Source organism: Taudactylus pleione, unplaced genomic scaffold (assembly GCF_031769625.1).
Source record: "Taudactylus pleione unplaced genomic scaffold, aTauple2 ptg000513l, whole genome shotgun sequence".
Lineage (NCBI taxonomy): Eukaryota > Metazoa > Chordata > Amphibia > Anura > Myobatrachidae > Taudactylus > Taudactylus pleione.
In genome coordinates this window covers 1,663,920-1,690,084 of record NW_028284915.1, presented here as the reverse complement: position 1 = coordinate 1,690,084, position 26,165 = coordinate 1,663,920, and the positions used below count along the sequence as shown (strand labels likewise).

The following is a 26,165-nucleotide window of genomic DNA, read 5'->3' as shown; positions in this document are numbered from 1 at the left end:
CCTCTTGCTTCAGGTGATGGCGGGGCAGGTTCAAGAGTGTTTGCTGGTGCTCCAGTCTTCGGCACGCAGTCGCTGAATGGAGAAAGTGGCCAGAAGTTTTTTGGGCCACCCAAAGCCTCTCCTGCATGCCCCTGTCACTTTTTAGAAAATTCTGCAACACCAAATTTATTGTGTGAGCAAAACATGGCACGTGCTGGAATTTGCCCAGATGTAATGCCCGCACAATATTGGTGGCGCTGTCAGATATCACAAACCCCCAGGAGAGTCTAAGTGGGGTAAGCCACTGGGCGATGATTTCCCTCAGTTTCTCTAAGAGGTTGTCCGTGGTTAAGTGGACATTGGGTACAACCGCATTTTTCAGGACACTGAGGACACTTTTTCTGACGTTTCTGTACTGTCTCGGTATCACCTGCCTAGTGAAGTGGAATCTAGACGGGATTTGGAACCGTGGACACACTACCTCCATCAATTGTCTAAATCCCACTGCACTAATGGCGGATACCGGACGCACATCTAACACCAACATAGCAGTCAAGACCTCAGTTATACGTTTTGCTTCAGGATGACTGCTGTCGTACTTCATCCTCGCTAAGGACTGTTGGAGGGTCAATTGTTTAGTAAAAGTAGTGGTGTTCCTACTTCCTCTCTGGGATGATTGATTCCCAGCAGCAACAGCAGCAGTAGGCGTAGCAATGCAGGATCCTCCGGAGGAATCCCGGATAGGAGAGTCAGTCATGCCAGGAAATTGACGAGGAGGAAGTTGACTGTGTGGTTTGTAGGCGCTTGGATACAACAGGACAAAGGGATTTAGGTGTCCCTGGACTGCTTATGGTCTTAGCCAAAGTTTCTGAACTTGACAGTAACTTTTTATGAACGCTCTGCAGGTGACGTATAAGGGAGGATGTTCCTAGGTGGTTAACGTCCCTACCCCTACTTATGTCACCTTTACATATGGTACATATGACAAGACAGTTGTTGTCCGGATTTGGATAGAAATATTGCCAGACCAAAGAGGTGGAATGTTTGGTCTTCTGCCCAGGCATGACCGTGATGAGCTTTTTCATCCCACGGACAACAACTGTCTCCCCCGGAGCCTGATTTAAACAAACCACATTACCATCAGAATCCTCCTCGCCAACTTCCTCCTCAGCGCCAGCTACACCAGTATCCTCATCCTGTTGTACTTCAACAGTGACATCTTCAATTTGCATATCAGAAAGTGGACTGTGGGTGCTCCTTTCAGCACTTGCAGAGGGCGTGCAAATGGTGGAAAGAGCCACCTCTTCCCGTCCAGTGCTGGGAAGGTCAGGCATCGCAACCGCCACCACACTTGGACTCTCCTTGGGGATTTGTGATATCTTCTTAGAACGCACAGTTCTTCGCTGTGCTTTTGCCAGCTTAACTCGTTTGATTTTTTTAGTGGGAGGAGGGCTTTCATCGTCATGTGAAGCTGAACCACTAGTCATGAACATAGGGAAAGACATTAGCCGTTCCTTGCCACTCTGTGTCGTAAATGGCATATTGGCAAGTTTACGTTTCTCCTCAGATGATTTAAATGTTTTTTTTAAGGTCATTTTCCTGAACTTTGTCATTTGGGATTGTATATGCCCTCTACTATGACATTTGGCATCGGCCTTGGCAGACGACGTTGATGGCATGTTATCGTCTGTCATGACTAGTGGCAGCAGCTTCAGCACTAGGAGGAAGTGGTTCTTGATCTTTCCCTATTTTATTTTTATCGGAGAAAGTTTGGTCCTCCATTTATGTTATATTGATATATACGTGCGGCTAAGGTGCACACAAACACAGAATATAATTTTTTATTTTTGTTGGAGACTAGTGCACTTTGTGGGTTACACCACCCTTTAAGAAATGAGCCAGCCGGCTCTTTACTTATGGGACACAGGTGCACGCTTGGCGCTGCTCCTTTGTTGATGGACGTGCAGCTACAGTGCACACAATTCACAAAGACCGAAAAAAAAGAATTTTTTATTTTGGTTGGAGCGCACTTTGGGGGTTACACCACCCTTTAACGGACAAGCCAGCCGGCCCTTTACTTATGACACAGGTGCACGCTTGGCGCTGCTCCTTTGTTGATGCACGTGCAGCCACAGTGCACACAATTCAAACACAGAAAATAATTCCTCCACCATTCTGTCAGTGGTGACAGTATCATATGCAGTGACAGTAGACATGTCAGAAATTGACATTGTTGGCACGTCCTTCAGTCCGGACCAGATGTCCAAACCGGCCCTTGACTTATGACACAGGCGCACGCTTGGCGCTGCTGCTGTGTTGATGCACGTGCGGCTACTGCGCATACATTTCGCACACAAACACAGAAATAAAAGAATTGTTTATTTTTTGTGGAGTGCATTTTGGGGGTTACACCACCCTTTAACAGACTTATGGGACACAGGCGCACACTTGGCGCTGCTCCTTTGTTGATGCACGTGCAGCCACAGTGCACACAATTCACAAACACAGAAAATATTTTTTTATTTTTGTTTGGAGTGCACTTTGGGGGTTACACCACCCTTTAACAGATGAGCCAGCCGGCCCTTTACTTATGACACAGGCGCTCGCTTGGCGCTACTGTTGATGCACGTGCGGCCACAGTGCACACAATTTACAAACACAGAAAAAATTTTTTTTTTTTTTGGAGTGCACTTTGGGGGAGCACCCCTGATGCACAGATCACCCCCTGGACAACACTACAGCACCCCTCTAGGACTACAGCCTTTATGGGACACTGCACAACACAGTCCAGCCAGCCCCTATAGACTTTGGAGTGGACACAGCCCCTATGGACAACTGACTGCACAACACAGCCCAGTCAGCCCCTATGGACAACAGCAGCACAACTCAGCCCCTATGGACTGAGTGGTCACAGCCCCTATGGATAACAGCAGCACAACACAGCCCAGCCAGCCCTAGCTCCCACCCTCCCTCTTCACTGTTCACAGCCTGAGTGAGAAATGGCGCCGACGTGGGGACCTTTTATAGAATCCAAAACCCGCGAGATCCGGAAGGCGGGATGATGACGTTTTGCCTCGATTTCAGATCAGAATCAGGCGGGAAAACTCGAGCCTCACTCAGATACGACTTGGATCGGGGGGGGGGCTCGGATTTCAGAAATCCGAACCTGCTCATCCCTAATAAATATATATAATATATATATATATATATATACTGTACATGTAACACATCAGTTTGTTGCATTTTTATGTATTTTAGTTTTTTTATTAAGTCCATTTACCATCTTTGGGCCTGATTCAGAGCCGTTCGCTATTTGTGGTCGTTCGTTTAAAAACAAGGGGTGGCTATTCAAATGATCCGTACGCACATTGCAGTCTGTTCACACCTCTAAGTCTGAACGAGCGAGCAAAACATACGCTCGTTTATTTGTTAAAAACGCCCCCTGGCCGCTCGCACCATACGTCATGTCCGCTATTTATTAGATTAATCGAGTACATCGACCAGCGTATGAACTGCTCGCTATTCTTGTGGTTGGTGTTTGCTACCACAAATTTGCGAGCAGTTCTGGCTATAAAATAACCCAGTGACGTGGACAATGACGCTGCTGTTTTAAATATACACACCCATAAAACGCCCGTTTTGACCTTTAAGCACGCCTGCGTTCGGATCTCCACTCCCCATTTTCAAGCTCCTTCCCGTTACCACCCACATACGCCTCATTCTGTCACTCAAAATAGCAGGCCCTCGCTATATTGCGTACCAACGATTTTCGGCCGCACTGACTGGTTCGCGCATGCGTACTAAAAACCGTACGCATGCGCAGATGTGCAAACATCGCTCGGAACGAGCGTACTGCCGCTAACGAGCGGCTCTGAATGAGGGCCTTTGTTACTTAAGTATATCTTTCATTGTGCATGCACAAATGAATTGTAGTTGCACTACACTACAACTGTGAGTTCGCTGACTAACTTTTGAATAATGATTGATGGGCAATTTCACTTGTAGCTAACTACCCTTCATGCTTCTTGAGAAAGCTGCCAGTGTGTGGAGAAATGTTTTAAAGGTGCTGAGAAAAGACCCAGCAGAGTATTTGCTGCCTACACTGCCATTTGTGACTTACCCGATACCAAGGCTCAGAACTCTCCGTGCTGTAGTCATCACCAGTCTCCCAGCAATTTTTACACTTGCTGGCACTGTGATTATTTGCAATATGGTTCCACTTACTGCTCCATTAGCAACATTCATGCTCCAGTTGGAATTAGGATACATAGCCGCACCACCAGTAAAGGGAACCTGCATCTCTCACAGGTTATCACTTTGTTGGTACTGTATTAGACCATGGGGTCCTCCAGCCACCCATGAAAGTAATCAGTGATCTACAGTACAAGCTCCGGCCAGAGTTAGGATCAGTTCCACAAGGACATATCCGCATTGGACTGCGGGGCCCCCTCCATAGCCCATTTATCATCAAAAGCGCCCCAATATTACAATCACCCTGAACCCTCTTTGCTATTAGCATGATCCAGCTGGAGCCGCTTTCCGGAGCCAACAAATATTTTCTTACGAGCGGTGAGCATATCTCTGGTGTATACAGTACATCATTGATTTGTCTGTAGGGGATTGTTCCATCTCTGTTTATTTGAACTCTTCTGCCATTTATTTGTTGACTCCATGCTTAGGCACATAATAAACTAGCCACTATTAATCAAGAAATGGGTAATATCTGAACTGTAGTCCTTTTTTAGCCTGTATATTTTTTATACTTGTGTGCTTATATTGGTACTATTGCACCTGCCAATTCTATATTTGTGTTTCTATATTGTCCCACTCCTGGGAATTATTATGTGTTATCTTTGTTTATAGCTCCACCAACTTTTCCTTTTTTGTCCTTTTTTAGAAAATACTTACAACACTTTAACGTCTTAATAGGTATTGACTTATTGTGTATATTAATAATAATTATACATTTATATATTTTTTTACCTTATAGCTGCAATCATTAAAAAGAAATCTTTTAACTTGTGATACGCATCCCCTTCGTTAAACCTACAATAAAATATATTCATCATTCAACATGTTCATACATAATCTATAATTTCAACTTATAAATGAAGGAGAAGGTAGGCAACAGCTTAGAAAAAACTTTTAAGCAGGGCTGAGCTGGCTAAAGGGACATATTCCCCCTGTGCCACTCTTGTGGTTACAGATCACTGCTGACACAGGCTAACAGCAGTTATTTATGCCTGGGGCTAATTCAGCGTGCAATGCTGAATGCAGATCTCCGATTATCAGGAATCTGCGTGTGCGCAGGACCCGTTCTTGGAATGTGCAGAATGGGGCCTGTGTGATTGCAAATAGCCCCTTTATGCCTCTGCCAGATTGACAGGCAGAGGCATCTAAGGGGCGGTGTGGGGATGGCCCGAGTTCCCAGAAACTAGTGTAAAAGTCAGGGGCTGCGTCCATGGGCGGAGTATCCTGGCCTTGCAAATCGGCCAGCCTGAGTATACTGAGGTTTACTCAACTGGCCAGCAGCGCAGTGCCATCCTCTATCACGACAGATGGTCGTGATGGTTATCTCAGCCTGCAACCACGGTCGCAGTGCTGGGATTGCAAATGCAACAGGGGGTGTCATACACCTACTGCATTTGCATATTTGCAAGGACAGAATTGCAAAGCTACTTGGGTGCAGCTTTGCAATTTTGTCCCGTACTGAATCACCCCCTGAGTAGCTAAATTATTATGATCGGCAGGTAATTTAATTCAAATTAGCTATTCTACTGATGGTGATGTAGGATGTTTAAATTTGTATAAGAACAGAAAAGCGAAGGTATACCAAGACTATATATAGCAGGGTCCCCCATGAAACAGTCATGTACCACTGTGGCACTCAAATACAGTGACAAGATGACACAGAGCATGCACAGTCTATCAACAGCCACCTTGATCAAAGAATATGCTTCAGTTATGGAGCATCATGGAGGGGAGCACAATAGCACACACGATATTCCAACATGGAGCTTCTCTCTACTTAGCTATGCTCCCTGCTGAGCTATTTCTCCCTACTAAGCTGCTCTTTCTTTCTGTTGAACTCTCCTTCTGCCTGCTGAGCTTTTTCTTTTCCCTACTGAGTTATTCCTTCTTCCAGCTGAGATATTACTTCTCCCTGCTGAGTTATTCCTTCTTCCAGCTGAGATATTACTTCTCCCTGCTGAGTTATTCCTTCTTCCAGCTGAGATATTACTTCTCCCTGCTGAGTTATTCCTTCTTCCAGCTGAGATATTACTTCTCCCTGCTGAGTTATTCCTTCTTCCAGCTGAGATATTACTTCTCCCTGCTGAGTTATTCCTTCTTCCAGCTGAGATATTACTTCTCCCTACTGAGTTATTCCTTCTTCCAGCTGAGATATTACTTCTCCCTGCTGAGTTAACTTATTTTAATGTTCTACAATGTCAATGATAATGGCTACTTTTGTTTGCAAAGTGTGTTATGATTTGCTGTAATAAGAATAATAAATAAGAAACTTAAAATCTGTAGCTGTCTTAGCCCATAGACAGGTGATTTTGGTATACTTACCCGTTATCTTCTGCAATGGCTGATAAGGAGCCATGTTTGAAGAAATCAAGGGCATAGGAGTTGAGGCACATTTTTCTTCCACAAGCATCAGTTTTCGCCAGATGTAACAGTGGAATATGCTTGTCAGGTATATGAGCTGTTTGTAGCATGAGCTGTGGATATATAAGGAATTTATCTATTTGTTATATTTAAGGCATAAATTATATTGCTTTGTGCTTAATTGTCAACTGAAAATTGTGTAAGTGATTGGCTGTTGCAGATGGCTACCAACTTTCCTGTGGAACTAATTTTTAAGTAAGAGACATCTGTATCCAGTTGGAATTACCTTCCATTTATAAAGTGAAATAAGATCATTTAATAATAAAAAGCGTAATCCAAAAGAAAAAAGGAGTCTTTATGGATGTGCTATGTGATTACAAAATAATAGAAGACATATGAAGTTTTGACACCCACATATACATGTAACACTGGGATTTCAGTTGTGTGTTTTGATGTTTTTATCTAACACTTACATTGCTCACATTTGTTACAGTCATCAGGTCATGATCTGTATTTCCTGACAGACAGGCAAAAGGGGAGATAGCGCCTCTCCCTTCAGTGCAAGACATCAGATGGTCCACTAGCCCTGAATCCATGCACTCTTTACCTGAAAAGTCTGATAGGGCACAATGTATTACTATTTGCTTTTTACAAATGAATGATAGAAAAAGGAAAAAATAATAAACCAAATTTCAAACTGAAAAACCTGAAGACCTAATGTCAGGACATTATATATTTGCTGCAAAGATTTAAAGATACATACAATTACCTTAAGTAAATATGAGATTTTAGATCAAATAAAATTTGATTTGTTGTGTAAAGATTGAAAATACTTTACCAATCCCACAAAAAATATTATAATTACTTTTAAAGATTGTATTAAATACATATTTTGTTATCTTTTATTTATAAGATGTCACAGTGTCTGAAGTATTGTTTAGATATGAAAACAATGGAAAAGAACAGTCACTGTGCATAAGGACTGGTAACCATAGCGTAAGTGCATAGTAGAAGTACAGACCATTACTATAACTCCACATACTGGGGAAATGAAATAACAGGGGCAAGTGTAGGGCCGCTGACTCTAGCTTGAAAGAGCATGGAGTGATAAGTCATTGGGGCAGTGTGGATAGCCAATTCAGTACTCAATGAACCTACACCTAAGGTATGACCGAGTAAACGGTGTCAGAGTTGCTGAAGGGGAGTAGGATGCTGACAGGGGTGCCGAGAGAGGGGGGTAATCTTTACCCTGGCCTAGACTTATTGGAGGTCAGTTGCACATCAGTGGCAGCAGCCTCTCCCCCCAGCCAAGCATATGCTGCTGAGCAGCAGCAGTCTCCTATCCCCCCCTTGCATGTTCCTGCTGGCACTGCACTGATTTACAGCAGTAATGAGCAGGCAAGAAGTGTTATGGAAAGTGGGGGTGATTGCACTGGCTGCCCCCTCCTGGATTTGCCCATGGCTGAGTTGCGTTTGGTGCCCCCGTCTGAAGCCTACGGAGCCGCTTAAGTATTTTTAGACATTAGTTTTGGAATGGGGCATGGCCACATCTCCCCTGATTTGATCAAGCCTCCCCTCTTAGTACCTGGGCCTGTCGTCACTCTTGATGCAGACCACTGGTGATAAGGATAGTGCTCAATATGAACTATATTTGGAATTCTTTGGTTTCATCCTTTGCATCTAAGCTTTGGAAAAACATACCACATCTTGCAAATTCTAAACATCCCATTTCTGATTCAGTCGACGGTTATAAACAACATTTAAAGATGAGCCACACTGTCACAAGTCACAAGCACGTCTTGTTACTTGCCTATGCTCCGGGTATGTCGCCAGTCACACCCGCAATCCTGCTTCCATACAACGTACACGCCGTACTGGGACTGCATCTCCAGTTGCTAGGCGATTGGGATGCCGGATTGCAGCACATGATACTTCATGACTTTTTCTCCTCACCTGTGGATTCCACCAATCTCCTGCCTTGTTTCCATTGGTGCAAACACTTTTCTTAACCCTGCTGATTCTTCACCGACTTGCTGGCTATAGTGTGTCAATACGTGTACTTCCAGTTCCTGCCAGTCTTGATCCTGCTTGTCTGTGCCCGTTCTGCTGTGTATCCAAGATACTATTGTCCTGTACTCTCACTCCTCCATCTAAAGTGTTCATTATTTTTGCCTGCGGTGCTCCTGGGAAATGCTGTGCCTGCGGCCTTCCCGCTCATTGTAGCCTGTTACCATCTTGGCTTTCAAAGCCACATCCCAGCTATATAGCCGCACCACGGCCAAGAACTCAGCCTGTTACAACCTTGGCTCTCAAAGCCACATCCCGGCTGTATAGCCGTACCATGGCCCACTAGGCCGCAACTCAGTCTATTACCATCTCTGCTCTCAAAGCCGTATACTGGCTGTATAGCCGCACCATGGCCAGCAAGGCCATAGCACTATCTGCATTCTTCCCGACTCTCAAGCTGCACCTCGGCTGTTACAGATGCACCTTACAGCAAGACCGTAACTATCTGAATTCATACTGGCCCTCAAAGTCGCACTCTGGCTCTCAAAGCTGCATCCCGGCTGTATAGCCGCACCATGGTTCACTAGGCCAGTTATCTTCTCAGCTCTCAAAGCTGCACCCTGGCTGTATAGCTGCACCATGGCCAGCAAGGCCGTAGCACTATCTGCATTCATCCCGGTTCTCAAGCCGCACCTCGACTGTTACAGCCGCACCGCGGCCAGCAAGGCTGTAACAGTATCTGAATTAATTTTGGCCCTCCGGCTCTTAAGGCCGCATCCCTGCTGGGATCTCTATCTGCTTTCTAGGCTGCACTCAGCCTTCTAAACTAGTTCTCACACTAACATTACACCTAGTGGCCCTAGGATAGTCGTGTAAGCCTCTACTGTCTCGAGTGTAAGTACCGGTGAGCACTTTCAGTTCTAAGGGAACAACAGGTGCCTGTTATTGGTGGAAGAACTCGCCTAGCGATTCTAGAGGTCTTACACGATGAGTCCTAGGAGACCGTAACACACGCACACAGAGGACATTCCACAGATAATGCTGATGTAGGATGTTTGAATTTATATAAGAACAGAAAGGCGAAAGTATGCAGAGACTATATATAGCAGGGTCCCCCATGAAGCTAAGTGGTACACAGTCATGTACTACTGTGGCACTCAAATACAGTGACAAGATAGCGCATGTCTATTGGCATCCACCTTGGTCAAGGAAGATGCTTCAGTTATGGAGCATCATGGAGGGGAGCACAATAGCACACCCCATATTCCAATATGGAGCTGTTCCTTCTATCTACAGTACTAAACTATGCCCCCTGCTGAATTATTTCTCCCTACTAAGCTTCTCTTTCTTTCTCCCTGTTGAGCTTTTCGTGTTCAGCACTGTGACAAAGGCCAAGGACCATATTCTTTAGTTTCAGGTTAGACAGTCAATAGACACACAACATTTGTTTGTTATTTGTACCTGTTTTTCACTATATAGATAGGTGTATCTGTTGTGAAATAAAATAATAACACCAGAAAATTCATTAAAACAGACTAAACAAAATGTGTTCTCTCAGCGAAACTGGGTACTGCAAAAACAAGAAGTAAGTATTCTAAATATAGGAAAATAACTTCACATATTTTTATGCTTAAAGTTGAACAATATTTTTCGTTTTCTGTAATGAGTTGGATATACAGTATATTGTAGAAATTGATTATGATCCCAGGAATTTGATAAGATTATTGGTACTTTTCCCAGTGATTGGTATTAACACATGAATTTGATGTGGAAGTCACTGTATTGACTTTTCTTTCATGCATCAAAAGTTCCTGACACCAGTGTCAATTTTCATGTGAAGTTCCTATGAAGAGCCATTCGTTGTGCTTTGCAGGGTCTGGAAACTGATACATAATCAGAACTCAACCTCATATTTGCCATTTTTTGGGGTTTTAGGAGTAGGATATATCTGACACAGCAACAATAAACAAATACATCTATTAAATAGATAAGCCAATCAAAATACTCTTATAGGAAACAAGGAATGTCTTTGTGGACATTGGAACACTTAAAATATCATCATACAGTATAATGTTTAATGAATTTGATGTTAGCGCCACTTTTCCTTTTGAACTACTCATTTTCAGCAAATATTGTTTTACAAATACTAGAAAATTAGAATATAAAGTATGCATTGCATCTACAGTAATATGTCGATTCTTTTATTCTGTATTTGGTCATTATTGAAAGATAGGGACATTTCCAAGAAAAAAAAAATTATTTGTGTTTTTAACATATCTAAATAGTGTAATGTGGCAATTTTTGATCGACACATTATAAAGGTGGAAATATTCCGCTAATTAAAATCCTTCTACTACCTTAATTGAGAATGAGAAAATATATTACTTATAATGTTAAACTATAAACATTACCTGTAGATATGGGTGATGAGACACAATAAATTTGAATGTAGAATAAAAACGGATTTAAGCTCACAGGTTATATAATAAGAAATACTAACTGATATTTGAGAGAGGAAGCTGATATTCCTTCTCGACATCTGCTAACTTTGAGGCTGTAAGAATAAAGTGTCCAAAGACAGTTGTAACTGTTCTATTATATTCTTCTACAGCTGCAGCAAAATCCTCAGGTAGTTTTTCAAGGAAGACCTGGACAGGAAAACAAAAAACAAAACCGAAATCCTTTGTAAATGCATAAAATGTGTGCTATACAGTATTACAGTAAAATTCTGCTTTATTTCAATAATCGACACACATAAGGAAGCAGAAGTACTGAAAACCCCATTTTATAGTTAGGACTGAACTTCATTTTACTCCCTATTCTATCATTTAATATCACCATTTCCACTTCTGCTACTTCTTATGCTGAGTATAATTTTTTCACACATAAAGCTCTACTCACACAGCCTGAAGATGCTTTGCACAAAAATTTTAAGTGACAAATGTAAATACTGTACATATTTTATGCATTTTTCATATGTTCAGCAATATACTCCCATCCAGTAGGGTTGAAGGGCACTAATGCACCTGGGCTAGCCAAATCATATGTGATACCTTTACAATACATCAAAAAGAGGAGAGTGGAACCAGGAATCTCTTTGGTGGCTCTCCAGGCTGCTGTTCTAGGCACCATGCAAGCCAAATACAGGTATCACTAGGGTAGCAACTGTGTCACCACCTTTGCATTGTACCCTGGATGATGGCATAATTTGCACACCACAAGTTATAGCAGTGCCTACACTCACTATAATTGGCAACTTAAATACTTATTTTTATGCATTTATATATGTTCAGTGTATATATAACTCTAATAAATTTACAAAAAATTATGAAAAAAGAGACAACAGTACATATAATCTCGTAACGGAATAATATTTTGCGTTTAATGTTGGTGTTTAGTGTTTTATATAAACATACATACAATAACTAATTTATAAACATTTCCTATCAATGTGATAACATATTTATTCAGGCATCACCATTTATACAGTTTTACACAATATGGGCCTCATGCAGTGTTCGATGAAATAACCATAGTAATAACTAACTCACAGACAAAAAACTGCATTCTAAAAAATGACGCAGTGTGCTGGTTTTATGAGCAGGCCATACATGTGAGATGGGATGTAGTTATAAGACCGGCAGCCGCGATGCTGCTGGTCTCAATACCAACAAGGAAATCCCGACAAGGGACTTTAGATAAGTGTTGAAATACTGACACTTTACTTAATCTCGACGCCGAAGGATGCCAGCCCGAACGAGGTAAGTTTGGGGCGCCCTTAGCGTTAGCCACAGAGGGGGAGGGTTAGGTAGCATAGTGGGGTTAGGGTTAGGTTTTTTTTGGGGGGGAGGTTAGGGTTATGCACTCCTAGGGGGGAGGGATAGGGTTAGGCACCAACCCGGGAAGGTTAGGTTTAGGGTGCGGTAGGGGTGGGCAGAAGGGTAGGGATAGGGTACTTACCTGCCCTGTCGGGATCTTCTCCCTTTGGGCTGCCAGCGTCGGGATATGAAACGGCGGCTATCCATGTGAGATGTGTGTGGCTCACAGTATGTGTACATTATGTGTCTACTTTACTCCTGCAAACAAATGCAGTATACGTGCCTGGGTTATAATATGTGGCTTCACAGTGCTTCAAAATATACTGAAAAACTGGTATCAAATTCATACAGAATAAAGTACATGGGCGTACAGCTAAATTAAAAAGTTAAAAAAGAAAGTCACATGCACCATGTAATAGACACAAGCACAAAATTAAAGTTTTTACGATGAAACCAATGGACACATTGGTTGCCTCTGGCCTTAAAATATGACGTAAAAATATGCAACCAACTTCTAAAATTGCTGTACTAATATTAATACATTACAGCAGCAAGATTTGTATAATATTACCATAAATGAGAGGGATTTTGATTAATTCAGCCATTCAGATGCAGTCATGCATTGCCATCAAAAAATTAAACAAATCTAAATTTGTATGTTTGTAATTGTATGCGTGTATTTTATTAATTAAAAATTCTAAAAAGAGGAAAGAAAAGAAGAGTTTTATTGGCAGTGCATCTACAGTAAGGACCACATATATATTACATACTATTAAAATATAACCTTTTTTATTTTAGGACTTAAAAAATAGTTTAGACTTTAAACTGCAGTAGCCAGCTGCACTGCTATTTAAAGTTAGCATCGGCTGCCAGTCAATCCCGGCTCATGGATGGATGCCAATCAGAAGGAGTGGCTTTTTTAATCTGGTTTCAGCCACGAGCCATTCACGACTCACGGACTGCTACCCCCTCCTGTGTCTGCACAGACTCTGGGCCTGATTCAGAGCCGGACGCTATTTGTGGATGGTCATTCCAAAAAAGGGGCTGGCTATTTAAATTGAGCGCTCGCTCTTTGCGGTTTGTTGACGCCTCTATGTCTGAGTGAGCGAACGAAAAATGCGCTCGCTATTTTGTAAAGACGCCCCTTTGCCGTTCGCATCACACGTCATCTCCGGTATTTATTAGATTAATCGGGCACATCGAAAGGCATCTGAACTGCTCGCAGTGCTTGTGGTAGGTTTTTCTTACCGCTATCACTGCGAGCAGTTCAGGCTAAAAGACAACCAAGTGATGTGGTCGATGACGCTCCTTTACTAATTATGCACTCCCATTAAACGCCCTTTTGACCGTTTTGCACGCCTATGTTCAGATCTCCACTCCCCCGTTTTCTAGCACCTACACGTTACCACCCACAAACGGTACATTCTGTCAATCAAATTAGCAGCCCCTCGCTGTTTTGCAAGCGCACGATTTCCGACTGAAATGACTGGTTTGCGCATGTGCATTACGACCCAAACGCATGCGCAGTTGTGCGAACATCGCTCACAGCGAACGAGCGGCTGCTTACGAGCGGCTCAGGCCCTCAGTACACTCAGTAGCTGGCTGTCACTGTCCTCACAGGTACCACAACCTGAAGAGCTGACACTCCTGTGTTTGCACTGAGATTACATCCGGCAGTGGACTCTTAAGGGGGCGAAAAAACGAAAATGTTTGCTCTCCCAGTGCAATGTTCTGCCTGACTGTCTCATGGTGGCAGAAGCACAGTTCATATTCAAACACCAGCTGTCATCCCAAGTGCTATCAAACATCACTTGCAGTTGGTGTGACTCTCTTATTTGAATAGTGAGAAAAGAAAATGCGAGGGAGGGGAATGTCAAATGTATTGCTATGAGGTGAAGGAAGGCAATGTGTTACAAACACGGGTGAGAGGGAATTCTGGGCCTGATTCAGAGCAGGACGCTATTTGCGAACGGTTGTTCAGAAAAAGGGGCCGGCTATTTAAATTGAGCGCTCGCTCTTTGTGGTCTGTTGACGCCTCTATGTCTGAGCGAGTGAACGAAACATGCGCTCGCTATTTTGTAAAGACGCCCCCTGGCCGTTCGCATCATACGTCATCTCCGCTATTTATTAGATTAATCGAGTACATTGAAAGGCATCTGAACTGCTCGCAGTGCTTGTGGTAGGTTTTACTTCCTGCAATCACTACGAGCAGTTCAGGCTAAAAGACAACCAAGTGACGTGATTGATGACACTCCCTTACTAATTATGCACTCCCATTAAACGCCCGTTTTGACCGTTTGGCACGCCTGCGGTCGGATCTCCACTCCCCGTTTTCAAGCACCTTCCCCTGTTACCACCCACAAACACCTCATTCTGTCACTCAAATTAGCAAGCCCTCGCTGTTTTGCGAGCGCACGATTTCTGACCGCAATGACTGGTTTGCGCATGCGCATTAAGACCCATACGCATGCGCAGTTGTGCGAACATCGCTCATAGTGAACGAGCGGCCGCTTACGAGCGGCTCTGAATCAGGCCCTCTGTTACTGCAGAGGTGAGCAAGGATAACGTGTCACTACAGAGGTGAAGAAGTGGAATGTGTCGGTTCACAGGTGAGAGAGGGTAATGTTTTACTATAGCAGTGATGCATTGCTATAGATGTGAAGGATTAATGTGTTACTGGAGTGAAACAAATATATATATATATAATAAGGGTACGGCCGTACCATTATATTAAGGTTGAATAGAAAAAAATGGAAATCTACATAGAGAATTCTGAAGGGGGGGGGGCAGGGTGTTTAAGAGAATATACCTTAAAAGCTATTGGAGGTACCGGGCTGAAATTTGGCACGGATGGGTAGAATGGTCGCTCGGTGCTGAGGGCAGAAACATTAAAAATTAGGATTTGGGCGTAATCTAAAGCTCCAACTGTTTCTTTTTTCTGACATTCTCAGTTAGGACCACTTTTCTGCTGTTCTCTCTGGGGGATTTTTGGGAAGGCATAACTCAGGGTAGGGGGCGAATTTAGACTTGGGGTTTGTTTTATTAGGTAGCTATTGTTCCAGAATAGGTCCTTTTGGGGTTCAGGTAATTGAGAAAGTTAGTTTTTAAACTATTACCTCACAAATCCGCCATTATACAGATATGAAGTTTCAATACCTTGCGCAGCCTCAGTAAGAGCCTTCATTAGGTGTACTCACTGTGGCTTCACTTGGGTGCACCAAGATGGCTGAACTCTGCGGTGGTAGTGGGGGGAAGGAAGCCGGCATTTGCTGCAGCTGGGATACGGAGGAGAGGGGGTAGGGGTTAGCAGGCGTTAGCTGCGGCCGGGAACCGGGGATGGTAGCGGGTGTTAGTGGCGGTGGCAGTGTAGCAGGCGTTAGGAAAAAAGGGGGGTGAAGGTAGCGCTAGTACTGGTCCTAATAGGTTGCTGCCTGTAGAGGAAAGGGTCGGTGATCACCTTCCCTAATACATACATGTGAGAAAGAAAAAAGGGCAATCCTCTGGCGCCTCCTATAGGTTCCGTATATGGCAAAAAAGTGATAATCGTAAGATAGATAATAAAACAAATAGTTTATTTAAGACACCATAAACATAATTATGTTTGGTGAAATTTGAACAGTATAAGATATCTTTCCCTTTTTTCTTTAGCAGGCGTTAGGACCCAGGGGGAGGTAGCAGCACACAGATGCAGGCTCGGATCTGGAATATCCGTAATACCTGCATCTGTGTTTAAAAAAACAAACACAGAAGCACGGGCGGTATCAGTGAGACCCGTCTGTGCTTCTGTGTTTAAAAATAAAACCTGTGTAAAAAATAAAAATGGCGTGCCCCCCCCCCCAAAAAAACCCCCAACCAGCTCTGGGCTTTGGAGCCCCAGTACTGGTTATACTAAATACAGGGGACAAACAATGTAGGGGTCCCCCATATGAGGCACAACCAGCACCAGGCTTTTCAGAACCAGTTCTGATTGCCAAAACACAGGGGACAAATGACGTAGGGGTCCTCCGTATTAAACACAACCAGCACTGGGCTCTGAGCTGGTCCTGATTCTGGAAATACAGGGGGAAAAATTCATAGGGTCCCCTGTATATACCAGAACCAGCACCGGACTCTTTCTAGCGGGGGGTGATGCTACAGCCAGGGGAGCCCTTTCACCAGGCCCCCCCAGCCAAAGTATCACCCCTGAACGCTATTCGGCCCAGGCCGGGGATCCCTGGGTAGCTGGCGACCCCCCCGATAAAGGGGTCCCCCTCTCCAGGGCACCCCAGACCCAGGCTGATAGTCCGGGGCTAACCCTGGAGTGGTGGGTGCCAGGTTGAATGTGTAAAGTGTGATGCAAGTAAAGAGGTAAAATATTGGCTTTTGCTGTGGAACTACAGTTCCCAGCATACCTCACCCGCATGCTGGTACTTGGAGAACCACAAGTATAAGCATGCTGTTACCTGTACTTCCATAGCAAAAGCAATATTAAAAAGACACAGAACACACATACCATTGAAAAATAAAATTTTATTACAAAATACATGCACACACACATGTATTCACACATGCACACACTATCTCACATACTCACCTGTAGCCAATCTGTCCTCTTCAGTAGATTATCCAGGGTACCTGTGATAAAAAAAATCCATACTCACCTCCTCCTATGCGTGGATCTGTCCTCTTCAGGCAATCCAGGGTCTTGGCAAAAAAAAAAAAAACTCAAAATACCTGCACCCACACACATTAGTAGTGTCCTCTAAGGACACTACTACCCGAATGACAGCTTCACTGTGGCATTTCAATCCAGAAATCCCAGTGTGGAGCGCTCATTGGCTGAGAGAGGCGAGCCTTCCACCTCTCAGCCAAAGAGCGGTTCTCACCATTGAAGTCAACCGAGCGTGCCCTTTTCAAAAATGGCACCTCAGCGACATTTTTTAAATTTAAAGATGGCCGCCGCGAGCCAATCACAGCTCACGACGTCATCACTCCACCCCCTCGGCTGGCTTATACAAAGCCAGTGCGAGACGACATCCACTCACTCAGTCCGTTGGCCGAGTACCTGGAGAGAAGACCAGCTGAAGCAAGAAGACGCCGGGAAGTCCTAGAGGGTGGCAGCCTTTAAGTTCTTTTGCATGGCCACCGCCCATCCAGGACTTCCCGGCGTCTTCTTGCTTCAGCTGGAAGATGCCATGAAAATCCTGGGGGAAGCGGCAGCCATCAAAAAGAGCTTAAAGGCTGCCGCCCCCCAGGTGAAGTAGCGGAAAAATAAAATATTAAAACAGTCTCTTTGTTTTATTTAAATATTTATTTTGCAGGGGTACTATAGGTACCAGCGGGCCTTTAATGCCCCGTCTGCTGGTACTTGTGGTTCTCCAAGTACCAGTGTGTGGGGATGCCTGCTGGGACCTGTAGTACTACTGCAAAAGACAATATTTATATTTTCATATGCAAGAAACTACATAACCCAGCACCCACCGCCCACTTGGGACCCCTTTATTGGAGGGGTCCCAAGTTCCCCAGCTAGCAGTCAGGGGTGATGCTTCGGCTGCGGGGCCCAGTGAAAGGGCTCCTGGCTGTGGCATAACCCTCCCGCTAGAAAGGGTCTGGTGCTGGTTCTGGTAAATAAAGGGGACCCTATGCATTTTTCCCCCTGTATTTCCAGAACCAGGTCTGGCTCAGAGCCCAGTGCTGGTTGCGCTTAATATGTGGGACCTCTATGTCATTTGTCTCCTGTATTTTGGCAACCAGGACTGGTTCTTAAAAGCCTGGTGCTGGTTGTGCTTCTTACGGAGGACCCCTATGTTTGTGTCCCCCGTATTTTGCCAACCAGGACTGGTTCTTAAAAGCCTGGTGCTGGTTGTGCTCCTTACGGAGGACATCTACATTGTTTGTCCCCTGTATTTAGCACAACCAGTACTGGGGCTCCAAAGCCCAGAGCTGGTTGGTCTTGGGGAGGGGGGGGCACACAATTTTTCTGTTTACACAGGTTTCATTTTTAAACAAGCAGAGACAGGTCTCACTGATCCCGTCCATGCTTCTGTGTTTATTTATACACAGATACAGGTATCATAGATCGTTCAGATCTGAGCCTGCATCTGTGTGCTGCTACCTCCCCCGGGTCCTGCCGCTTGCACCGCCGCTAATGCCAGATAGCCTTTGAGTTATGGCTGCAGCCTACAGCTGCTTCCTTCTCCCGAGCCCACCGCCACTACCGGCCGCACTGACCTGCCATCTTGGTGCACCCACACCTGATGGAGACTCCTACTGAGGCTGCGCATCAAGTTGAAACTTCGTATCTCTATAATGGCGGATTTGTTTAAAAACTATTACTTTCCCAATTACCTAAACCCCAAAATCACGTACCCTGGAACAATAGCTACCTAATAAAACAAACACAAAGTGTAAATTTGCCACCTACCCTGAGTTATGCCTTCCCAAAAATCCCCCATAGAGAACAGCAGAAAAGTGGTCCTAATTGAGTGTCAGAAAATACTGACAGTTGGAAGTTTAAATTACTCCCAAGTCCTCATTTTTTATGTTTTTGCCCTGACATTTGGCATGCAGCACCAAGCGACAGTTCTACCAGCCCATGCCAAATTTCAGCTCCGTACCTCCAATAGCCTTTGAGGTGTAGCCCTTTAATATTACACATTCATTTTTTAAAACAACACTGTAATGCTGTTCCTGACGAAGGCACCATTAAAGCATTGAAATGTTAATGTAATAATGCTGTGTCGAGTATCTTTTTTTGATGATCTGGAGTGCCGGCATCCTGTGACACTCAATATAAGCTATGCAGCATAATGCCATATATAAATTCATATATAGAAACAAATACTTATATATGCTAGTGTGCAATACCTACTACCTTCTTTACAGAAACATATATTTTCCTTACCTTGGATTGGAAAAATTTGTCCCCAGGTCTAAATCTGTTTGGTGGAAAATATAATCTTCCAAAAAGATTTGCTAATACCAGTACTAGGTTTTCCAGTACAGAGTCAGTAAATTTACGTGGATCTAATGAAACAAGAGAGTTGTGATTAAAGTGATTATGGTTTCGATGTATCCTAAACAGGTACAAATAAGGAAAATAAATAGATTATGGTTTCAGAATCACTCAACTAATTTTCTTAAGATCAAAGATCTGTACGTTTGTGTCTATTACAGTTACAATATGCTTTGGTGTTAAAATTCAGAAGAGTCATTTTAAATCTGATTGATACAACACATTTGAGCATGGAAAATATTTTTCCTATTGTGGACATTCCAAAAATGTTTTTGTACCTACTCATTTAAATGGCTACACATAGATCCGCTTGCAAGAAGAAAAAAAAAGAGAACATTTTTGCTCTGCGTAAGGGATGTAGTTAGCATCCTGGCAGTTGGGATGCCGGCGCTCAGAATACCGGCGCTGGAATCCTAACAGCAGTCAGAATCCCGGTGCCAGAATCCCAACCGCCGGCATCCAGACAGTAAGTATTAGGGTTAGAGTTTAGGATTAGGCACTAGGGGAGGGTTAGGGTTAGGCTGAAGATGGCAGGGTTAGGGGGAAGGTTATGGGTTAGGGTACTTGGTAGGATCGGGATTCTGACTGTCAGGATGCTGCTGTCAGTATTGTGACAGCCAGCATCCTGACCGTCGGGATCCCGTACCCCACCCCTGCATAATAGGTTTAGCATTCAATATTTGTAATAATAAAAAACACAAAATGCTAAAATGTTGTTCCAGCAAATCATGATTCAAGCATGGGTAGGGAAGTAACAGGTAACAGTTCCTAAATGCACACCTGCTCCTGCTGTAGTAAAACAGGCTAACAATGCAAACATGCTTTTTAGATTGTTTATGACTCAATAAATTAGGAGATAATTGAATGTGGGGGGTTTACAGATGCAGGAAGATTTTAGACAATCCTTTTTCAAGATTTGATGATGCACATTGCTTGGAAGAGTCTCCCAGCGAAGCCTCTCTTTGAAAAAAATGTCGCCTTGCCTAATGTTTCTAAAATTTATCCCAAAAAGCACATTGCTATACTGTAGGAAGCACCACTACAATTATAATTGACCTCATCACAGCAGAGGGATTTCTCATTCTCATTTATTATGTTTATGCTCATCACAGTCCAACATCAATACCACTATTTTTTTATGAAGTAACCACACAAATTACACTTTATTCTGAACACAATGCATTTTTAGAACATACCATTAGTTTTCTAACACATTAAATACAATTTAACTAAAAGGGAAAAAAATGTTTTTAATTGAAATTTCAAGAAAAGTAACTAAATCCTACAGTAATGTGATGTTTTTTTTAATAAAAAAATATAAAGAAATAATTTAGTGCTGCTTGTTTTGGCATTAATCCGCCTTCACACAAATGCACAAATCCGGAAACTACGTGTAAGTTTTTAAATAAAATTTCCATTTGAAAATGATAAAACTTTTTTTTTACTACTTTTAAACTATAAATATGTGTAGAAACAATATGGTACCACAACAAGGCCTACCTTTTTAAACTAGAAAATCTACTGCATTAAATGAGTGGTCCTCTTTTTTTATTTTCCCAAAATGGGGGAGATTTTTAGGTTTTAGATCCCATCCTCCGCCCAGCTGGGGAATATTAGATTTTTTTTAGTAATTTTTTTTGTAATTTTATGATGATCATTAATAAAGATGTGCATGGACCCCAGTGTTTTGGGTTTGGTAAAACCACCCTCAAATGTTATGGTTTTGGCTCAGTTTTGGCTTTGGATTTCTTTAAAATTGATAAAAAAACAACTCATGTAATTTCGACCTGTTAACATGCAATCCAAAACACGAGATCCAGTTTTTCAATCCAAGTTCCGAAATTTTAGTAGACCCAAGCTGGGAATTGGTTCTACTCGGAATCCCGAAAGTGATCCGAGCTGGGACACGATTCAACTCGGAACCCCAAAGTTTTAGGAAAACCACACCGCACATGTCTATTAATTAGACAATACTTACTAAGAGAACCCATCAATTGAGAGGAGACTCCCATTTTCAAACAAGGGTGTTTGGGACAGTATTGCAGATATAGGGCACAGTATGTCCTCCCTTCTCTATGAGAAATCTAGCACAGGGTTATATGTCTGATCATAGTAGGTAAACACCGGGAAATAACTGTTAATGAGCAGCACCATTTGAAAAATGGACTCCCATGTTTCAAATGTGGGAGCCCATGCTTTTGCAGGCACTATAATGGTCACATAGTGACCTCCTCCACCCATGTATAGAAGACAGATGTTTTCCATAGCACAGGTAATATAGTATAGTGATTTCAGATCACATGGATTCCAAATGTATGTGTCCCATGTGTGCTTGTGTCATTATGTGGGTAATAGGGCTCACAGTGTCCTGCTGCCCATAGACAGAAAATTTATATTTTCCATAGCTTTATGTAATATTGGGGTTAATATATCAAACAGTGAACAGAGTGGCTAAGTGGACCAGTGGAGAAGTAACCCATGGCAACCAATCAGCTTTGAGGTAACCAAGTACAATCTATAAAATGATAGGTAGAAGCTGATGGGATGCCCAGGGCAACTTTTCCAATAGTCCACTCCTTTCACTGCTTGAGACAGTACATCAACCCCATTGTCTGGTGATCACCAGACAATAAGGGGTCTATTCTTTATCCCTTAATTTCTACAAAGGTTAGGTAAAAATAAACATTTAACAAAGGTAATACAGGTGATCTCATGGATATGCATTCAGCCCCTATCTGCCTTTCAGATCCCTCTGCCCCTATTCAGAACTCTTCGCAGGATGCCAATTTCTTTATACGCAGAGTTAGAGTTGGCAGTGGTTACTTTCACTGTTTTAGAAGTAGCAGTGTTACAGATCGCAAGGACAGTTGATTTTCAAATCAAGATAACACTGTTGAGGGGCAGTGCTTAATGAATAGAGATCTAAGTATTATTCTGCCCCATGATCTGGAAGAGGAGACCGTTGTATTTGAAATATGTGTGCCCATGAATTTATGGAAGTCAAGATGGGCGAGAGTGTTCCATTCCTGGAATCCATGATGTTTCTGTAATATAGGCATACTGCCCTGTGATTGCAAAATAACTTCGATAGGACATCCTTTTTTCAAATGCGGGTGCTCTCATCTTGCTTGTTACTAAAACGCATTCTCATATTTTCTAGTATGCATAACAATGGCACTTCCTGGATATCTTTTGGTCACCCGTGGGTCCCCACAGGTCGTCGCTACCAGTAGTGATAAGGCAGTTGTTTGGGGAGGGGGGTGGGGGTGTTATGCTCCAATTCACAGATGCTAATGAGTAGGACTGGTCAGACACAGTTTTAAGATATGCAGATGACGAATCCTACTTGTCGGGTCATCTACAGCATAAAAAGCTGTGTTAGCAATCAGTCAGATCTGAAAACAATACAGGCTGGCTGATGCAATTCTGAAGGCCCAGAAGTTGTGAAAAATACATACGTTTGTAACTTTTACCCCAATCCTGAGGATCTTGTGAAGGATACTTTAAGTAGGATACTTGACCTGGAACACAGCCTTGCTGGCAATATAGAGAGAAATACTGTAGCTGTTTGGTGTGTGCCGAGTTAGAGATTCAACAAGGATGGTTCAATGGTACATTCATTTGTGTTATGCTATTTTCCTGCCCTATTATAATAAATTTGTAGAGTGATTTCATACTAGTTGTAGCTCTACTGGACAATGATTTTGAATTCCATTAATATCTTTATTACAATATATGCCTGGGTTTGCAATTCTTTATCAAACAAATATGTCAAGTGTCTTAGTAAGTGCAGAACTGGTGCAGGAGTTTTTACCAGATAACTCTGGGTGCATGGCTTATGTAGGTACAATAGGTAGCCTGAGGGTTCCTTGATATCAGGTGTGACATGTGCCATAGCACAGGCCACCACAGGGCAGGAGGTGCTGTTTGTGGGCGCCTGTCAATTTTCTGATTATTCTCAATCATTCTCACTTGTAGCTTCCTCTTCTTTGATCCCCAGCATCTCCTCTTTTAAAATGTGTGACTTAAATAAAGAAGGTTATAATTGAAGGTGCACATATTCTCCTGTGCTTACAGGAGCCTTCCTGCCAGTCAATGTGAGAGGTGCTGTGTTCAAGTCCTGGGTATGACTGCTAAAGAAATGTGTGATTTTAAGAATTATGTTACTGAATGACAAGGAGCTCTCAAGTTAAGTCCATAAATGTGGTATAAGATGATTGGTGTCTAAATCCATTTTCTTAGGAGGCTCTGAAACTTTCTATAAATGTTTCATATATATGTATGTATATGTGTGTGTGTCATGTGGGAAGGGACATCATTATATGTGCTTTCTCTGAGCACCAAGGCTCATTGGACCATTGCGTCCAACAGGCCAAGGTGAGTGAGTATAGGTCCTGGGCCCCACAATTTGTGATGTCAGCTCTGAACACAGCCACTGATTTGGGCCCAGGTGTTACCAGCATACCTCAAGTACCTTTGCCGGTGAGGTATGCTGCCAGCACAGTGTACATACACAGACCTCCCCACCGCTGATATTTACTGCTTATACACTACAAGCAGCACTCTTTCTATACATTCAGTCAGTGATCTACACTGTCGGCTCCAGGCTTGTGCATGGCTGTTATGACGGAAATCCTGCAGCAGGTGCAGATTCATTAGCGCTCTCCTACATCTAGAGCTGGTGAGTTATTCTTCATTATTATTGTGTCATAATTATATCATCACTGCAGCCATCGGTACCCCTTCATCATTGTATGGAATAAATAATATTTTTCATATCCCTTCCCCATGAAGCCACGTCCCCTTTTTGGGTGCACCCCTTATTTCCTATTTAAAAAATAGAGGGGGGGGGGGGGGGGAGTGAGATGCCAATGCTATTTCTGGCCCAGTGCACCAAAAAGTCTAGTTAGGGTCTGCTTGATATTATAGCGGTGAGGTCTCTCTCTATTCTCACTGAAGGTGGTGTTTCTGGACAATGGGTGCACCCCCAAAGAGCACACCTGTACATGAAATTGCTGCAATCTGAGAGGTGCTGCTAATTTATGCCTTGCTGCAAAGATTTTTCACTTTGTAAAAGACCTTTAACTCCCATCAGAAGTGGTAATAGGATGAATTCAACCCAATAAGAAAGTAGGGTATATAGTAGGCTGTAGTTTGCCCTGACCATTTTAATGAATGTGTAATTTTAATTGTATTTTAATGCATTTTGATAAAAAAGCTACCAAGATGCAATTATTATGTGTCTGGATCAAGTAGAACTGTAATTGACTCTTGAGGTGCGATGTTAATTGTGTGTTAAAGCAGGTGCAAGTAGGCAAAACAATGGAAATTAATTAGTAATACACTTTCTGGCAGTCCTAGAGGTCTTAATAATTGTGTACATTAAATTACATTTCTGTGCTACCCAAAATTCATGATATGCATTCTGTACAAAATATTTTAAACAATGTACTAATCTACTGAGCTGTTACATATCTGTATTCTTTATTCTATAAAGGCTGTAATATATAATGTACCTTCAGATCTCGGGGTACATAGTTTGTGAAATAGACCTTTTTCTAAAAGAGTAACAAATACAAAATTTGATGGCTCATGGTAATGTAAATGGGTTACAAGTCCAGTAAATGCAGTAGGATTGCAGTCTTGATCCAAGTATCCCTAAAAGAAGATGATTTCTTGTTAAATCTAGTGCAATGCATGATCACAGATACAATGAAAGAAAGTGTAAATATTGCTGCAGCATTTTTAGACTTCAGAGAAACACTTAATGAGCATGAGTGATATGAGAATCCTGGGGTGTTTAATTGCTAACCATGAACCCAAAAGGATAAGAAATGCACTAAATTCTGTAGAGATTTGCATACAGTATATCAAGTTATTAACTTTATTTTATATCCGCATTCACACAACCAAGTAAGCTTCCATTCCTTTCTACCGCAATTGAAATCAATTGATGATATTCACTTAAATTAAGGAACGGTATATTTATTAGCATATAACTATATATATATATATATATATATATATATATATATATATATATTTAATACCAAATACTGAAGTTTCTCCCAAGCAGTGGCGGATTCGACCTAGGGGCTGCAGCCACCCCAGTAACAATCTGCCACTGTGAGGGTCTCATTCAGACCTGCTCACAAGCGGGTCGATGTAGAGGCCCTGTGCACGCGCAGTGGCCGCACTGCGCGTGCGCAAGCCCCGTAGCGAGAGAGAAATTCTCTTGCTCCGGGGCTTACTTCAAAACGGGCGGCTGTCGATGGTGATCGACAGCTGGCACCGTTTTGTAGGCGGGGCGAGGGGTGGCTTGCCAAATGGAGGCGTTCCCGACGGAATGCCTGCCATTTGGGGGCGGCCCCACTGACATCACTTGTGATGTCAGTGGTGAGCTTCCAGCTCTAATAGAGCCGAAAGCTCACTGGGGCTTGCGGCAGACAAGACCCTACCACAAGGGTCTCGTTGCAATCCCCGATGGTTGCGATGGTCTTGACCATCGCGACTATCTACCTGGTCGCTCGCTAAAGCTGTGGGTGGTCACCCACAGCCTAGCGAGCGGCCAGGAGGCCAGGCCGAAAAAGAGATGCGGCCGCCCTCATTCAGAGCGAGCGCTTGCATTTTGCGAGCGCCTCTGAATGAGGTCCTGAGTCCCCAGTGAGCTCCGGTTCTGGCTCTGGCACTGGCCCACTCAGCGGCGTGAGCACAATCATGTTTAGCAGGGCAGGCACAGCAGGGAGCAGGAGACA

At 43.1% G+C, this 26,165-nt stretch overlaps 1 protein-coding gene across 1 annotated transcript in view; it reads right to left on the bottom strand.

Annotated features, from left to right (window-relative positions):
• The window catches only part of DDX60 (DExD/H-box helicase 60), a 379,348-nt gene that overhangs the window by 8,902 nt on the left and 344,281 nt on the right, over positions 1 to 26,165 (bottom strand). Inside the window, exons 33-38 of the mRNA XM_088450288.1 lie at positions 24,927 to 25,068; positions 19,300 to 19,421; positions 11,099 to 11,246; positions 7,065 to 7,207; positions 6,553 to 6,704; positions 4,963 to 5,025 (exon numbers count right to left, since the gene is read on the bottom strand). Of these exons, the coding sequence (XP_088306414.1) occupies positions 4,963 to 5,025; positions 6,553 to 6,704; positions 7,065 to 7,207; positions 11,099 to 11,246; positions 19,300 to 19,421; positions 24,927 to 25,068 (770 nt within the window). The remainder of the gene's footprint in view (positions 1 to 4,962; positions 5,026 to 6,552; positions 6,705 to 7,064; positions 7,208 to 11,098; positions 11,247 to 19,299; positions 19,422 to 24,926; positions 25,069 to 26,165) is intronic.